We start from the raw sequence: 18,228 nt of genomic DNA, 5'->3' as shown, positions 1-18,228 counted from the left end.
TGTTGTACTGTTGCAGGTGAATGTTCGGATTTGCAAGCTGTTTTATGTATTGCATGTTTCGTTAAGTTGAAGTGTCAGAATTCGTTTGTCCTTATGACATATGATAAATAAAGTAACTGACCTAAAGTAAAAAAAATGAAAGTACATGGTATCAAGAGCTGAAGACCAAACATGCATGAGCATGAGGACTCTGTTTATGGCAGGCATTTGTGTATTCTTTATAACCTGGCAGTTCTCCTCACTTGTGTGTTATTGTCTTATAGATCCATTTCATTTACTGAAAATACAGAATATGAAATGCAGGATTTTCCTTTCTATAGGTGTTTTGTCTTGGTAGAGTAATATGTTACTCTACTTTCCCCTTTTGTATTATTAAGATGTAGCCTTTGTCAGAATGCCTCAAATCTCCCAGACTTATAAGGTATTGTACCATATAATTTCACCTCACCTTCCCTTCTACATTTATAACCTCAGGAATTTAGGTGTAGTAAAAGACAAGCAGGAGTTAAGTTACAATTTAAACAATGTATTATTGATAATATTCATAAATAATAACAATTTGCAAAGTACATTTGAATATTGGTGACCATACACCCTGATAAATAGTGATGTGTATTTTCAGGCGGCACACAGACTTGTTAGTTACTTAAAATGTCTCTAGTTAAGTCCTTATTATGGGTCAGCTTTCTTCAAAATAGGCCATATGCCCATCTCAATATGGCTGCCGAGCTGTGCTCTTCATCGTGTTGTCCTTTTCAGTTCATGGTGTGAGATGCTCCTTCATCATTTGGTGTAAGAGAGAGAGGGTGAGGTAAAGCAAGCAAATTTATAGTTTTTCTGTCCAACCCCTAGAGCCAATAAGGCGTCATGGTACTTAAAGGCTTCTGATACAAGCCAGTTCCAAACAGCCATACTTCAGACCAATGGGGGGACAGAATACCTTCACACCTGTCCTCCAAACCATGTGTTAAGGTAAAGCTTGGCAGTTAGGCAGCCTGGCTTTCCTGAGGGGTTTGCCTGGGAGACTTCAGTAGAGAAATATTGGCCAAACTTGTTTGAGGCACTTCCCCTAACCCTGTCGTAAAATTCACTTTCCTGACTTAGTCCTAGGGGGATAAACATGAATGCTTCTCACTATCCATCCATCCATCCATTTTCCAACCCGCTGAATCCGAACACAGGGTCACAGGGTTCTGCTGGAACCAATCCCAGCCAACACAGGGCGCAAGGCAGGGAACCAATCCCGGGCAGGGCGCCAACCCACTGCAGGCTTCTCACTAATGTAACACTAATATTTCATTGCTTTGCCTAAGTTACAAATAAAGACATACAAAATATTTATCAACTTGAATGCAAAATTTCACATCACATGAAAGCATTCGCTTTCATGCTGCCTGTCAGCATTATGTCTTAACGCTACATTCATTTCTGACAGTGAAGTGACTTGGAGTGTCTTCTCACTAAGCTGTCTGTTTTTGAAGTGTACAGGTTGAGGTGACCCCTTTCTTCAGATGAAGACATTTCAGATAATGGGAATCAATTGAGAATAATGCATGCATAATATAGTGGAGTGCATTAATGTTGAATCTTTTATGATGAGGAATGCCAATAACATTCTAGCATTGCAGTTTCTAGCACTCTTTTCTTTTCAGATGTTTAAAGAACTCATCAAATTATCCATTACTGTGTTTTTAACCTCTTTCTACCATATTTGATCTCTGTGCACCTCAGGTTGTGCTGTACATGTGCCTGCCAGATTTATGTCACTATTTTCTGCCAGGATATGTGGGTGGAGCACAAGAAGGAGCACGCACACCAGCGGGTGAGAAAGCATTAAAATCTGGATTTGAATTATTTATGTGAAACTTTTCTTCCATTGTAATAATCCATTCTAAGGTCAATTAAGTCACATGGTGTAGCCCCCAAGCTTACAAAATTTTAGGAGTGGCGTAACGTTTTGATGGCTGGGTTTGTTCACAAAACATTTCTCAGTCAAAAGTCAGTTCTGATTTTAATCATAGTTCCTAATTAAACTGTTTGCTGTCCTACCGCAGTACTAAACATGATAAACTGGATTCATCCCTGCCAGGATCCCTCATCATCCTTTACTAGATAAAGCAAACCAGAAAACAGATACATGGATGAATTTAAATAATCAAGAATGCCGTAACGGAGGGACAAGTATCCCGATGGAGGTGGATGGTAATTCCTTTCCTGGATTGGATTCCATAATAGAAAGATGTGGGTGGACAGGCATCCCAGCTGGGTTAACTGTTGGTAATAATAATACTTTACATTTATATAGTGCTTTTCTTACCACTGAAAGCGCTGTCTACACAGAGAGGAACTGAGACATGAACCATGATCTCCTTACTGTGAGGCAACAGCGCTACCACTGTGCCACCAGCATGGAGGCCATAATAGAAGGACAGAGTGAGATTGCTTCCCAGGGCAGAATATTCTCCTAATACACAGGGTGGCAGCATCCCTCTGGTGGAACTCCCATTTTATACCCGCAAGCCGTAGTGGGAGCTGTAGTCTTGATGGGTAGCCCAAAAAGTGAAACACACTGTGAACATTGTTGGGAAAAATGATGTTTGCCCTGCACAAAGCATACAGTATGTCTTAAACAATATGCTAAATTTACAGTTTGTTATTATAAAATCTGTGGAGGGGTTATAAAGTGAGTTTTACAGAATTCACCATAAGTGTATGTACAGTACATTTCTGACTTCACCCTCTGAACCCCTCCTTAATAATCCACACACCAATGCCTCCCCCCCCCCCAAATCCACACCCATTTACTATATATTGCCGTTGATTCCTGTATGTCTAATCATCATTTTCCTCTGATGATGACACCTGGTAGGTTGTCAAAAGCTTAGGAATAAAAAAATATTTTAAGATATGTGGCTCATTTTCTCTCTTTGTGGATTTCTAGCTACAAATATTCAAACTGGATTACAGACCTTGGCTTCTATATACAGTGTGTATATATGTTAGTGTTCTGTAGGGGGCATCTCGCAACCCAAGACACCAATATAGGAGTCCATAATGACAAAACAAAGGCTTTAATAACAAAGTCTCAGTAAATAATTACAGGGAAGCAACAAAGTACAACGTAAACAGAAAATAATAAACACCTCTGCTCCCTGGGTGTAACTTAACAATAGTAACTTGTTTACTTCCTTCTTCCGACAAGTTAAGTAAGCTCTTGTCACCAGCTGCTTCCCAACTCTAAGCTCCCTGAGCAATGGAAGCAAGTCCTTTTACGTTGTGCCCCAGTCACCTGCTGTAAGCACTTCCAGGGTCCCGGCTCTTATTGATCACTGTTGTTGTATGGGTAGGTCTCCAACTAGTGGCATTAGAGGTTCCTGCATGTTAGCTCCAAAACAGAGGTTTGCTGGAGAGGGCCAGATTGATTGTGCTCCCCAGTACACCCATAAGGTCACTACACTTCTCCCCCTAATAGTCTTGGGAACCACAAACCCTGTAATAGGGTGTATATTATAACTTCTGGGGTCTTGAAAGACCTGTGAGGTCAATAAGGATACTGCTACCCAGATTAATTTCTCTATATATATTTGTAGTACTAGGGTGTTGTACCGTGTTAGCCATTATGAATGTAGAGAAAAGCCAAGCAAAATGACACCTTTTTTTGGCTAACTAAAAAGATTACAATATGCAAGCTTTCGAGGCAACTCAGGCCCCTTCTTCAGGCAAGATGTAATCATGTGAGTTGCCTCGAAAGCTTGCATATTGTAATCTTTTTAGTTAGCCAATAAAGGTGTCATTTTGCTTGGCTTTTCTCTATATATATTTAATTTTTTTTTAGTGGATAAAAATCAATTGTGTTATTCCTCTGCAGTTCCTTTAAAGTCAGCCCCTTCTCAGTGTGACTTTATAAGTGGGTTAGACCATGGATTATAATGATTGAATCTGGACATAAAGTGTGTTCTAATGGACAGATTATATACAGATCAAAGGAGCTCTTTGTCAGAGTGAATAACAAAAAGTTGGTTGTGGCTGTTGGCAATAGTAGCAGAAAATGCTTTAAAACTAATGGAAGTTTTAGAACAAATTCAAAGTCGTTGTCAAAATAAAAGTCAAAATGAAACTCTTTTCCTAAATTGAATGTTAGATTTGCTCAAAGTCTAGTCTCTCATAAACCCTTTCTTCTAACTGGTAAAAAAATTGTTGTCAATTTTGTATGACATTGCGGTCACGTGGCACAGGCATTATGTGCCTGACAGTAATGTACCATACCATAGGCGCACAAAATGGTGGCACCCATTAAAATAAACACACAAAATGGTGATAAAAACTAATAAAAATTTAAATATAATTATTGATTAATAAAAAACTAATAATACAATAAAAGCCTAAGATAAATTAATAACACTTTCCTGGCACAATTTAAATAACTAAAGGCAGATGTATTCTTTCATTCTACACTGTGAGAACACACAGTGTCTAAGCAAACAAGGTTAATAATAATAATAATAATACATTTTATTTATTTGTAAGCGCCTTTCTAAACACTCAAAGACACCAAACAATAGATGGAACACAGATTATTAACAAAACTAAAAATACAAAAATTAAAATCAGACAGAGTAATTGTAATCAAAGAGAAAAAGCAGTCTTAAACAAATGAGTTTTAAGTTTAGATTTGAAAAGTGAAAATTATTCAATATTTCTAAGCTCAGATGGTAGTGAGTTCCAGAGCTGGGGAGCAGAGCATTCAGTAGTGGTAAGACAGACGAAGGGAACAATCAAGTGGATAGAGGAAGAGGATCTAAGGGTACGGGAGGGAATGGCAACATGGAATGGAGGAGGTCGGACAGATATGGAGGGGCAAGGTTGTGGAGACCCTTAAAAGTTAACAGAAGAATTTTGAATTGAATGCGGAATTGAACTGGAAGCCAATGAAGCTGCTGCAAAATGGGAGTGATATGGTGAATAGAGGGGGTTCTAGTAATGATGCGGGCAGCTGAATTCTGGACCAGTTTAAGCTTGTAAAGAGATTTGCGAGAAAGACCAAAGAAAAGGGAATTGCAATAATCCAGACGAGAAGTGACAAGGCTATGAACAAGGATAGCAGTGGTGTGGGGAGTGAGGGAAGGGCGAATACGAAATATGCAGACTGGGAGATGTTATTGATGTGGGACTGAAAGGATAAAGTACTGCAAGGATGACACCCATACTCTTAACCTGTGGGGAAGGGGAGACAGAGGAATTATCAATAACAAATGAAAAATGATCAGTTTTAGATAATGTTGATTTTGTACCAATGAGGAGAACCTCTGTTTAGTCACTATTTAGTTTAAGAAAATTTGAAGAAAACCAGGATTTGATTTCTGCTATGCAATCAATAAGTGAGGAGGGTGGAAAGGAAGCAGTAGGTTTGCTATTGAGATAGAGCTGGGTGTCATCAGCATAACAGTGGAAGCTAATGTTATATTTACGAAAGATATTACCAAGGGGAAGGAGAAAAACAATGAAAAGGAGGGGCCCCAGGACAGAGCCCACCTGAAGTAACAGCGTTGGGTTGGGATGTGAAAGATTTAAGCTGAACAAACTGAGTGCGGCCTGAGAGGTAGGATCTGAACCAGTCTAGTGGAGTGTGGGTAATGCCAATCGAAGATAATCTATTGAGAAGAGTAGTGTGATAAATAGTGTCAAAGGCTGCACTCAGATCAAGAAGGATGAGAATAGTAATTAAACCAGAATCCGCTGCCATAAGGAGGTCATTAGTAATTTTTATAAGTGCTGTTTCTGTATTGTGGAGGTGTCGAATACCAGACTGGAACTGTTCATACAGATTATTTTGAGATAAATGAGAATGAAGTTGAATAGCCACTACTTTTTCAACAATTTTGGAAATGAATTGTAGATTAGAAATAGGGTGAAAATTACTGAAATTAGTAGGATCGGCACCAGGTTTTTTCAGTATTGATGTTATTGCAGCAGTTTTAAAGGATGATGGAACAGTACCAGTAGTGAGAGAAGAGTGGATTATAGCAGAAATAAGAGGGACCAGAGAGGGGAGGCAGGCTTTGAACAGAACTGTAGGGAGGGGGTCCAGTTGACAGGTGGATGGCTTAGACTTACAGACAAGATCTGAGATTTCTGAGAAAGTAGGAAGCTGAAAAGAGGAAAATGAGTGAGTTGGTGGGTGAAATTCAAATGAAGTACTGGAGGAATCCCTACCGAGAGACTGATGAATCTTCTGGATTTTTTCATTAAAAAAGGACATAAGGGAATTGCAAAAATCAGTTGAGTAAAGGTGAGAAGGTAAAGAATCTGGGGATTGTGTGATATTATTAAGCAGTAAAAACAATGACTTGGTGTTACCTTCATTGGAAGAAATAATGTGAGTATAATAGTTAGATTTAGTTTGGACAATGCAGTCCTTGTAATGAAGTATATGGTTTTTATACATCTCTTTGTGAACAAAGAGTCCAGTTTTTTTATACAACTGTTCAAGTTGCCGGCCTTTGGCTTTCAAAAGCCGAAGTTCAGGCATGAACCAGGGAGCAGAAAAGGAGAAAGAAACAGATCTAGTTTGTAATGGAGTGACAGAGTTAAGAATACCATTAAGTCCAGTGTTATAGTGTGAGACCAGTTCTTCAGGAGTGAATAAATTATGAATGTCCATAAGGGAATTAATACTAGAGGAAAGAGAGTCTAAGTTAATATTCTTAATATTATGGAAAGACATCAGATGGGAAAGCTTAGTGTTGGAAAGTGCAAGTTTAACATTGAATGAAATAAAAAAATGATCAGTTATGGAGAGTTCATCCGCAGTACAATCAAGCAGGGTAACTCCAGAACAGCAAATCAAGTACAAGATATGTCCTTTGGAATGAGTGGGAACATCAGTATGCTGCTGGAATCCAAAACTCTCAAGGCAGGGTGTAAAGTCTCTAGTAATAGGGACATTGAAATTATCCATATGTATATTGAAATCCCCCAGAAGTATTATGCTTGATGAAACAGTAGATAAGTGTGTAAGGAAAACAGCAAAGTTGTTCAGAGAGTCATGGTAAACAGTTGCAATAATAGTAGGAATATGTCCAGTTAATTGACACACAGGAGATTCAAAAGAACTGAAGGCAGGAACAGACAACGGCAGGACTTTCCACTTCTCATGATACATTAATGCAAGACCTTCTCCCCGGCCAGAGCCACGGGGTTGAGAGATGTAAACAAACCCTGGGGGAGTGAATTTGTTAAGATGGGAAAAGTCATGAAATTGTTGTCTTGTCTCAGTTAGACAGAAAAAGTCAAACTTACGATCAGTGAGGAGATCATGGATGAGAGGCCCTTTGCTCGTAAGTGAGCAGATGTTCAGCAGACCGAAGTTGACAATGCTGTTATCGCATTTAGCGCAGTGTTAGCCGACCATGCTAGGCTGGCTAACACACTGTGGTCAGCGACTGCAGCGCCTAAATTACGTGGAGGACGTTGAGAACTGGACCAGATGGAATTTATTATTTTTGAACTGTCAGCTTGGATACTCTGGTGGGACCCACGGTGGATGTATCTCCAATGAATACGATGTCCAGGTGGAGATACAGCCCAGTCAGTGGAGGCTCGGACAGGTGGAAGCGCAGTCGGAGGAGCTCGGCAGCTGCGTACTGAAGCAGGCATGTCGCAGGTAGGATAGCAAGCGACAGGAGGGACCAAACAAACACGAACCAAATAAATATCCTACCGGTCCACATGTTAAGCGAAGATGCAGACAACTCAGATGTCCGGAGAACAAAGCCTGGTAAGTTTCAAAGTGGGGATAGACTGAAAGATAGTCCATACACAGCCAAATCACCAATCGAGATAGAAATCAGTCTAGCTTTAAATGACTGAAAAATAAAACTCAACGAATAAATCTGCCTAAAATGAAAACAGTTGCTTAGTCCATTAGATTGCAAGTTAATCGTAAAAAAGTTAATGTATTAACTAAGTCCAAGAACGGGCCTCTTATTAGGAAATGGGTTCGAATGAAACACAAATGTGACATTGCCACCCCCAGCTTTAGCTGATACAAAATCAACAGATAGCATCCTTCTGTGAAATCTGTGCAAGATGTTCAGTTTTACACTTCATTCATGTAACTGATTACATATTTCATCTGTCTTCTGTCATTCATGTCTGTTCTACCTTTCTAACTTACAATGAGTTTTTTTGTGTGTTTCTGCACCATTCATACTAATTATAATGACCGTGATGCATCAGCACCCCATCCTTTACCCATTCAATAACATCAGAGTATCAGCTGAACAATTTAAAGGCTTTAGTTGACCCAACTGTTATTTTAAGTGTAACTCCTTTTCAAAGATTTTAATCAGTTGGAATAAAGACTAGAAGGCACAGGGTGTTCCTAAATTAGAGCAATGAGAAGTCAAGCAAAATGACTTCTCACTACATTCATAATGGCTAACACGGTACAACACCCTAGTATGTACTAGGTAAATTAGGGCAGGAAAACATTGAATGACATAAAAGTGAAATGCAAAGAATTGTCTTTAGCACCCTCTGGTGGCTATTCATAATATACCACCTTAACTAACAAGGAGTGTGTTCTGTTTCACAGGAATCATAAATAAATATGAAGTCAATGGTTTACAGTCATGGCTAATCACGCATGTCATCTGGTTTGCGAATGCCTATTACTTTAAGTGGTTTTCTCCAACCATTATTTTTGATCACTGGATTCCTTTGCTGTGGTGCACAAATATCCTGGGCTATGCTGTCTCTGTGTTTGCCTTTGTCAAAGGATACCTGTTCCCTACCAATGAAAAAGACTGGTAAGTGGTAGTAACTTTAAATGTCAATTCTTTATTTCTTTTAGTTCATGGAAGCTAACATCTGATAAAGGAAATAACAAAGTACCTTTATTTAGTTTTATATGTTTTGTTATTGGCAGCACGGTGGCGCAGTGGGTAGCGCTGCTGCCTCACAGTTGGGTGATCTGGGGACCTGGGTTCGCTTCCCGGGTCCTCCCTGCGTGGAGTTTGCATGTTCTCCCTGTGTCTGCGTGGGTTTCCTCCGGGTGCTCCGGTTTCCTCCCACAGTCCAAAGACATGCAGGTTAGGTGGATTGGCGATTCTAAATTGGCCTTAGTGTGTGCTTGGTGTGTGGGTGTGTTTGTGTGTGTCCTGCGGTGGGTTGGCACCCTGCCCAGGATTGTTTCCTGCCTTGTGCCCTGTGTTGGCTGGGATTGGCTCCAGCAGACCCCCGTGACCCTGTGTTTGGATTCAGCGGGTTGGAAAATGGATGGATGGATGGATGTTCATTATTGTCAAGTGTAACAGAGTACACAGTAAGATTAATATTTTCATAAGCTCTCCAACACCGTAAAGAGAGAAGAGCTGTCTTACCTAGAAACGTCTGTCTTCCTTACCAAAAAAAATGTCATCAATATTCTGAATATATGACAGCACAAACATCTATTTTAATGAATTTACAAGACAGTATTGTTTTGATGAATTATAAGACAATGTTCTATCATAATGTGAGACTAACAAAATAATTTTAAAAATATGACCCGTAACCATTCAGTTTGTGTCTGCCCTCGCACACATTGTCACACTAATTCTCCATTATATTCACCTCACATTGACAACATTTTCTTTTGTTGTTGATGTTGAAGGCTGCCCAAAACCTGGGTTTTTGACTGTGTCATCTGAAGTGGTCTGGTCCTGGTACATGTTAATGAGGGGAAGATAAATAGCTCTGTGTATGGGGCTAGTCGGAAGCTGCACTGTTCTATAGAGTTAGAAATGCCATAAATTTCATGATCCTTGAATTTGTAGTTTTCGGCACTCATGTTGACCTTATTCTGAAAGAGGCCAGATGCACTATAAGTTACAAATACTAGAAACTTGTAGTGCACATATTTGAATACACAGGGGCTCATCTACAGCCTCTTACTAAATCAGGCAAATGCTCAAATTGCCCCCTAGGTGCCGCTCCTTGTGGAGCAGCAGATGCCTTTTATGCGAGTGGTTCCCTCCTGGCTCTCCCCCAGCACCTAGTTACCCATTACAGTTTCCTACATTTGTTTTTTTGGTGCCCTTCCAAGTGCAAGTATAATGTTTTTTTTTATATATTTTTTATATCTTGCAGTAAATTCACTGGAAACATCTTTTATGATTTTATGATGGGCATTGAATTTAACCCTAGGATTGGCAAGTGGTTTGATTTTAAGTTATTTTTCAATGGACGGCCTGGAATCATTGCATGGACACTCATCAACTTATCGTATGCAGCCAAGCAGCAGGAACTGTATGGTTATGTGACCAACTCTATGATCTTGGTTAATGTTCTTCAGGTAAGAAATAATGTTGACTTTATAGAGGAGGGTTATATGATATAGATTGTTGGTTTGGTTATTACTGAACATTTATCAAAAAAACCATGTGTGTTCTGCATTGCAGCAAGGATGAAATAGAGATAGCCTGCTGTAAATGCAAGACACCCTCACATTCAGAAGCCCAATGGGTCACTAGAGAGAGGAGAGTTCTTCCGTAGGCCAACTGGCTAAGAGAGTTGTAATCTGCTGTTTGAATCCAGTGGCCCAAGTTCATGTTCAGCTGTTCAGGGTGCAGACACTCAACTGAGAGGGGGTCCAGATGAGTGCTGTTCTTGCTGGAAACATAATCTCTGCCATTCTCCTGTAAAGCGGAGCAGAAAACTAACAAGTCTGCATTGTAAATAAGATACCAGTTTACATACTAAATAAATGAGTTTAGTTATATTGCAGCTGCACCATAGGAATTCAAATATCCTTGGTCAGTCATTGTCTGGATGGAGCTTGCATGTTCTGCCCATCTCTGTGTGGGTATTCTCTGGGTACTCACCTACATGCAGTGCAGTTTAGGTTAACTGCTAACTCTAACTTTGCCCAGTGTGAATGTGTGCCAGAGTTTGCATTCACAATTCTGCACTGGTGCCTCATCCGCAGCTGGCTGCAGACTTGTACCCTGTGCTGCTGGGATAGGCTCTGTTTCCCTGCAATCCAAATGTGCAAGAGATTTAAAAAATGGATGGATTTATATATATGTATATATATATATTAGTACTTTTTGCTTCCACTAAGTATACTAACAGTATAAGTATTTTCTTATGCTGTTGACCCTCTGATTTATCTTTACATGACCCTGTGTTAGGATATAGCAGGTTGGATAATGGATGGATGGATGGATGTTAATTATTCCATGTGAGAGGAAAACTGGAACAACAGAAGAAGGTAACTTGGAGTTCACCATGAGGCAGATGTTTCCTTTTGTTCCTACCTTTTATTTCTTTTTCGGCAAAAGACATAATGCTTGAAGGATAAGTTTGGTACTTTTCAATTCAAAGTTATTTCTTCACAATTATGGTATAGAATAGTGTTCCATATGAAATTGTGTTCCAAAATGGAGTGTATTTTTTTTTTTAAGTTTTAATAAACACCTAGCCTGTTCTTGCACTATAAAAATGGAGGTGATTGGGCAGGGGTCCAAATGTGAAAACAAAGGCCTTAAAAGTCCAAGGCAAGATGGTACTGAGTATTGATCCATGTCCAGAGATTGCACACAAATTGCAAAATGGTGTATTCATGTTCAGGAGGGGAAAAAAGCAAAAAGCAGAACATTCAGTTATTTTAAAACAAGACCAGCTGTACTCTTCACCTCACTGATCATGTACCTCCGCTACCACCTTTCAGCCGCAGGGGCATAGTTTCACTTCCAAAAGAGCTGTTATTGTTGTTACTGAATGTTGATGCGCAGGTGTGAATTGTTGTGTCTGTATTGTAGACAACTAGACAATAATTACTGAAAAACTTGCAGTCATTCACAGTCTTTCACTATATGTGATTAAAAATAAACAATAAAACGTTCATTTCAAATTTGTACGAATCAAAATTCACAACCCGAACATATCATGGGCTTGGGTTAATATCTTCCAGGAAGAAATGGTGTCACTCACTAATTACATTTACTCACTCAAAAAGATTGTCCTCTGTTCTGTAGATAGATAGATAGATAGATAGATAGATAGATAGATAGATAGATAGATAGATAGATAGATAGATAGATAGATAGATAGATAGATAGATAGATAGATAGATAGATAGATAGATAGATAGATAGATACTTTATTAATCCCAATGGGAAATTCACATTTCCATATCCTCCGTATCATGCTTTGCAGAAAAGAGTGACAGATTTTCTAGGGTAACCAGGGGAAAAGACATGATCAAAAGATGGAAATGGGTCGAATACTGGGACATCAAGAATTACAGCAACTGAAGCCAGCAGATCATTAACAAAGGTAACAGCAATGAGTTGTTTTTTGAATCTGTGTACTCTGATATGGCTATGAACTTGTGGTGAACTTTGATCCTGTCGCGTTGTGATGTAAAGTTCACAACCTCTTAGTATGTGCCCCCAAAAACAGGAAGTCAGAAAATGGCGGCAGAAACATCCTAAAATATTTAATATCAACAAAATTAACCCCTAAATAAAAAGAAAAAACTAATGTAACCACCAAAATCACAGAGATAGAAACCCCCTTATTAAATGCAAATTTGTACCAAAATGGCCAGGGAAATTTGGAAACGATTCAGAATATCCAAAATTCAGGGAGAGTGATTCAGCATGTGCTGTAAAATTTGATAACTGGTTTCTGGTGCTTCAATGTGTTGCATCTTGGTATGATGCTCTCACATAATCTGCCTTTTTCATTTTGTCAGTGTTTATTTTGTCATGCGTGACCATGACTCACCACAGAGTGTTTAATGCTGAGTATCGATTGACACCGTGAACTTAGTATTGACGTGGAGGAGGCCATGGCACTTTCAAATGTGTAAGGCTTTTATAAAAAAATGTAATGCTGCGCAATCAGTTCTGTTTATATTATGTGTGCATGACATTCTTATGTGTGCACAAATTTTTGCTACTTGGCATGAATCATAACCGTAGGAAAAAATAATCATATGACTACAGTTAAAATCTGTAGTTAAACTGCTGTGTCTGTATGTGATTCAGAATGTGTACCAGCATTGCCTATTTAAAAAACATTTACTGCCATGCATGTGTGGCTGTGGATCACCCTACTGACCCATCTTGAGTAAGCAGTCCCATCCTGGGACGAGAGGGGATGCTGTCACTAACGGTATCGTCTTTTTGTTCCCACAGCCATGAAAAGGTGCCCAGTGAGGGCAATTGACTCTGCCACTTCCAGTTAGAGGAGTATAAAAGCAAGACAACCACAGAGGGTAGGGTCTCATTCTGGACCAACACTCCAGAGAGATGAAGCTCCAAACGAGACCTGACTACTACCGATTCCTTGCAGAGGGCAGTTTGTGTTTCGTTATAGCGCAATTGTATACAGTTTTCATTTAAAACTTTGAGTTACTATTAAACAGGGTGACCCAGCTGATAACCGAACATTTTTTAAGTCCAGTGGTCGTACCTCACACAAACACAGGCAGATATTGCTGAGCAATGACGGCAGAACGAGTGGAGCGAGTACAGCAGCTTGCTGAGCAAGTGAACAAGCTGCAGTTCCAAGTTGTAGCTTAACAGGCCAACTTGGTTGAAGCAGAGGCAGCAAGACAATAAAAACCGAGTTGTCCTTGATATGACATCAAAACTTTTCTGTGAGTGCACAATTGCCCGACAAGACATGCTCCATCATAAATTGACTTATCTGCTCACTCAGTCTCTCTGCAGGGAAGTGAAACGGGTTTATTACAATACGGTGGATCATGCCACTGCCGATTACCATACACGCAAATGGGAGATCCTTTTCTGCTATGGGCTGACTCCAGTGTGCCAAGTCCAGTATCACTAAGAGTGGTGCTTTGAGAGTGGCACTTTGATCCCAAATGCCCTGCCTGCACCCAAATGTTAGACCCCTGGGGCAAGCTAGCCTGCTGGCACCGCTCGGGTGAAAAGTCAGCTGACACGATGAAATAGATGGTTGCTGCTGATTTTTGGGCACCTGAGCAGAACTGACCAACCAAAGCTCAAAAGCCAGAGGAAAGCCCTAAGGTACATGGTCAAGCAAAATGACCAAAATGACACCTTTTATAAATACTATATCGTTATTTGGAACATTTGCATTTCATGTGTGTTCTCTGTCTACAACAATCTATGTACAGTAAACACATCATTAAAACAGAAACGTTTTTCATGTTTTAGTAATAATTGACTTCTCACTCTATACAACTCTAAGCAACTGACACGCAGGTAAACAGACTTGAGCTGAGAAAACTGTGCGGGGTGGGGGATGTGACAGCAGGCTGCTTGCTGCTTATCCACACATTTACAGGACAATAGACGCTGATTGAGAGGTGCGAAGCGTTTTAAGGTGGGACGGATCTACGCGGTTTTCGTAGGCTCTGGTAATTCTAGTGTTAAAAATGGAAGAAAACAAGTTAACGTGTATTATACTTGACGATTTACACCATAAAGAGCAGTCAGCTGAAGACCACCTGAGAGAGACATGGAGCACACCTACGTAAAGGACCACAAGGGAACTAATGAATATGTTAATCTTCTCCTTTCTTAAAAATGTTGAAAGGGAAGCCACAAAGCAATGCAATACAAATCCAGGCCCAAAACATTAATTTTTAATCGTATTTCAAACATCTCATGTTTGAAGGAAACTAAAGTTGTCCTGCTGATGTTTAGCACCTTTGTTCCAGCTGAAAAAATGGTTATACTTCTGTTTCTCTTTAAGGGTATCTATGTTGTGGACTTCTTCTGGAATGAGGCTTGGTACCTAAAGACCATCGATATCTGCCATGATCACTTCGGATGGTACCTTGGATGGGGTGACTGCGTTTGGCTTCCCTTTCTCTATACTCTACAGGTAAGAATGGTATAAAATTATTATTATTTTTTCTGTCAGACTCCTCTCTGCTAAACACAAATGGCAATGATATGTTACCAGACATAAACTGAAAATATTCTAACAGAAGTCTGACGTTACTTCAGGTAATGATGAATATTACTGGTTATCAATACTACTCCCAAGATGTATTCTGGTACTGGACTGACTGGAACTTTCTAATCTTTTCGCAGGGTCTTTATCTTGTCTATAACCCTGTCCAGCTGTCAACAGCTAATGCCATAGGGGTTCTACTGTTGGGACTTGCTGGCTACTACATCTTCAGGATGACCAATCACCAGAAAGATCTTTTTCGGCGAACAGATGGCAACTGTAAGATCTGGGGCAGGAAGCCTGCTTACATTGAGTGCTCCTACTCTTCAGGTGATGGAGCGAAGCACAAGAGCAAACTGATGATTTCAGGTTTCTGGGGAGTGGCCCGGCATTTCAACTATACTGGTGATCTGATGGGCTCCCTGTCCTACTGCCTCACCTGTGGCTTTAACCACTTGCTGCCTTATTTCTATATCATTTATATGACTGTGCTGCTTGTGCATCGTTGTATCCGGGATGAACACCGTTGTTCCAGCAAATACGGTAAAGACTGGAAACGCTATACTGATGCTGTGCCATGTCGGCTGATACCTGGAATTTTTTAGGACATGCTGTTTTTTTAATTATTCATTTTACATAAAAATACAAGTGTGTGCCTACCCTTTAAAACCCCTTGAGCCTCAGCCTCACAAGAAAATTGAGTCGAGTAAACAGAAACACTGCCCTTTGTATGGCACACTGAAGTTTTCCTACTTTTGTAGCGTGACAGCTCTTCACATTTCAAAACAGTCTGATCAAGGAAGGATACTTTGAGTTTGGTTAAGTAATGTAGCTAATAAAAAGAAAAAAAAACCATGGTATTTACATTTAAGAGATTCACAATTGGGAAAGCAAAGACAATTCTGTTGTCACTCCATAAGATTTTGACTAGTGATGAGTGAAATGATTCACATATAAAGTCATTATTTTGCTGGGAGAAAAATGAGCAAAATAAACTGCATATTGCTTTCAAAGACATTCATACCACTTACACAATATGAGAGGCATTTGGTTCCTGTCTGGAAGCATTTTCATGCATTAATTCTACATGTGTCTGTCTGTCATTTAGTATTTACAGTATATAAAAAGAGAGAATAACCAGAAGTGTGCATATCATTAACTAGGATAAGGCGAGTGCTACGTTCAGGGCCTGAGGATGTTGCCGGTGTAGAAAACAAAGTGATATGCACAATGGTGCCTTTTAGTGTTTCTTTGTGTGAAAAATATGCAGTTACATGTTTAAACAACGCACTGCGCACCTCTGCATTGAGGTGAATGACGGGCATAAATAAAATTAATTTTGCCAGGATTGTACATGCCTTATATAGCTTGAGAAAAAAAAGAAAAACATGTATTGGGTTCACAGTTGCACAAAGTACGCTGAGAAAAGTTCTTTTAACCTAACCACACTTTTATTCTTGAACTTAAAGGAACAACTTTAGGGTCCTTTAAGGACTCACTAGTTTGACTCTAGTTCTGTGGGTTTCTGACAATTAAAAGAATTCAAAGGTGTTGTCTTCATCACTATAGAGCTGCAGAGAAGTGGGACCACGAGCACAACAGACAGTCTTTAAGGGAGGAAAGCCAGCCAGGGAGTGAACTGTTTGAACTGGCAAGTAACAAACTTAATCAGGTTTTTGCTACCGTGAGATGTGAGGCTTGCAAATTTTAGTGTCGGTTTTGCAAATCGGTAGGTGAATAAAAACTTGTCCATTTCGCTCATCACTGATGCTGACCTTATATCAGGGATTCATAAGCCATTCCATTTTTGTCTAACCTGTCAAGATCAATACGAAGCTCCTCATAACCTTTACGTAGCACATTGACAAGGAGTATGAGGCTGGGATGAGTTAAAAGAATTGATAGCTCAAAATATCTAAATAAACCAAAATCTGACAGTCATTTACAAACAAGTTCAATGTTGCCTGTATGGGAGTTGAGCTGTTTTCTCACTTTTTGATGTGTGTATTTTCTATGTCTAGGTTAATGAGTGCTCTCCCAGCCAACATCAAGATAACTAAGCAGATGAGCTTGATAGACATAATGGTCTTTCTCATTTGTCCTATGCTTTTATGGAATAAAATGGCATTTGGCAATGATCATGCAGCATGACGCACATTTAGCACTCAAGACATTTCCTGAATAATTATATTTTATATTATTGTTCCTATAGTAATTGATAATGTAGCAAACAGATAAATGTGTGATGCCGGTGGATTCTAAAATGAAGGCATATGAAATGAGAAGGAAGAATAAATTGCTACAATAATTGTAACATTGTTTTAGGACATCCTCTGTGTGCTATGCTTATATCCCCAGGGGGCTTTTCTGTGAGATCACAAATTCAGAAGTGTTAATTACAAGCTGTGGGGAAGTTTTGACAAGACCTGTATGGATGTATTTGCCAAGGGTCATTGAAAATCATTTGATTGATGTTTTAGTTGAATAGATTGGTTTGTGACTGAAATGATTTTTGTTTACATAAAAAACTAAATATGCACACTGTAATAGTGATATGACTGAATAGCACTGTAACACCCACGACAGGTGGTGGCTGTCTTACTTTTTGGTAGCCTTTAGATTCATTAACTCTTTGTCCATTTTAATTCAATTCAAATTCTTGATTAATTTGTAACTTGTACTGCCTTGCTTTATACCCTAAAAATTCGAAAATACCCAAAGAATACTTTTTTCCTACTTTTCTAGAAAACAATGGGAATGTTTTTGCACTTGTGTATTGTAGCAACTTTAGCACACACAGATGCAAATAACAATGAACTGGCTTTTTCTGTCAAACAAATATGAACTATGTGCCCCCTCTAACCCTGAACTGGATTACGTGGGTTTGAGAATGTTTTGTCGTGTCGTGTTATGTGTGCTAATATAAATAAAATGAACCGCCACGACCCTATTTGTGATGGGTGATTTCATTGTCCTCGTACCTTGCAGTAAAATGAAAAACAACAGTTCCTTGTTCTAATGATGCAGAAACATCAAACATGCAAAACAAAAAGTAGGTCAATAAAAAATGACTTGACAATACACAATAGTGCTAGTTTAATAAGTAAAATAATATAAAATAAATACATATGTATTATGGGGCAGCTGAAACATCTGTCCACCCATTATCCAACCCGCTATATCCTAACTACAGGGTCTTGGGGGTCTGCTGGAGCCAATCCCAGCCAACACAGGGCGCAAGGCATGAAACAAATCTTGGGCAGGGTGCCAGCCCACCACAGCAGCTGA

At 39.4% G+C, this 18,228-nt stretch overlaps 1 protein-coding gene across 2 annotated transcripts in view; it reads left to right on the top strand.

Moving 5' to 3' along the window:
- dhcr7 (7-dehydrocholesterol reductase) overlaps window positions 1-17,900 on the top strand; it is a 76,604-nt gene extending 58,704 nt beyond the window's left edge. For both annotated transcript variants that reach the window (XM_028793791.2, XM_028793790.2), the window contains exons 4-8: window positions 1,732-1,822; window positions 8,597-8,810; window positions 10,132-10,336; window positions 14,737-14,868; window positions 15,081-17,900. In XM_028793791.2, coding sequence (XP_028649624.1) covers window positions 1,732-1,822; window positions 8,597-8,810; window positions 10,132-10,336; window positions 14,737-14,868; window positions 15,081-15,545 — 1,107 coding nt within the window. In that variant the 3' untranslated portion in view covers window positions 15,546-17,900. The remainder of the gene's footprint in view (window positions 1-1,731; window positions 1,823-8,596; window positions 8,811-10,131; window positions 10,337-14,736; window positions 14,869-15,080) is intronic.
- The last annotated feature ends 328 nt before the right edge of the window (window positions 17,901-18,228 follow it).

This window comes from Erpetoichthys calabaricus, chromosome 2, assembly GCF_900747795.2.
Source record: "Erpetoichthys calabaricus chromosome 2, fErpCal1.3, whole genome shotgun sequence".
NCBI lineage: Eukaryota > Metazoa > Chordata > Cladistia > Polypteriformes > Polypteridae > Erpetoichthys > Erpetoichthys calabaricus.
This window is presented reverse-complemented; position numbering and strand designations above follow the sequence as displayed.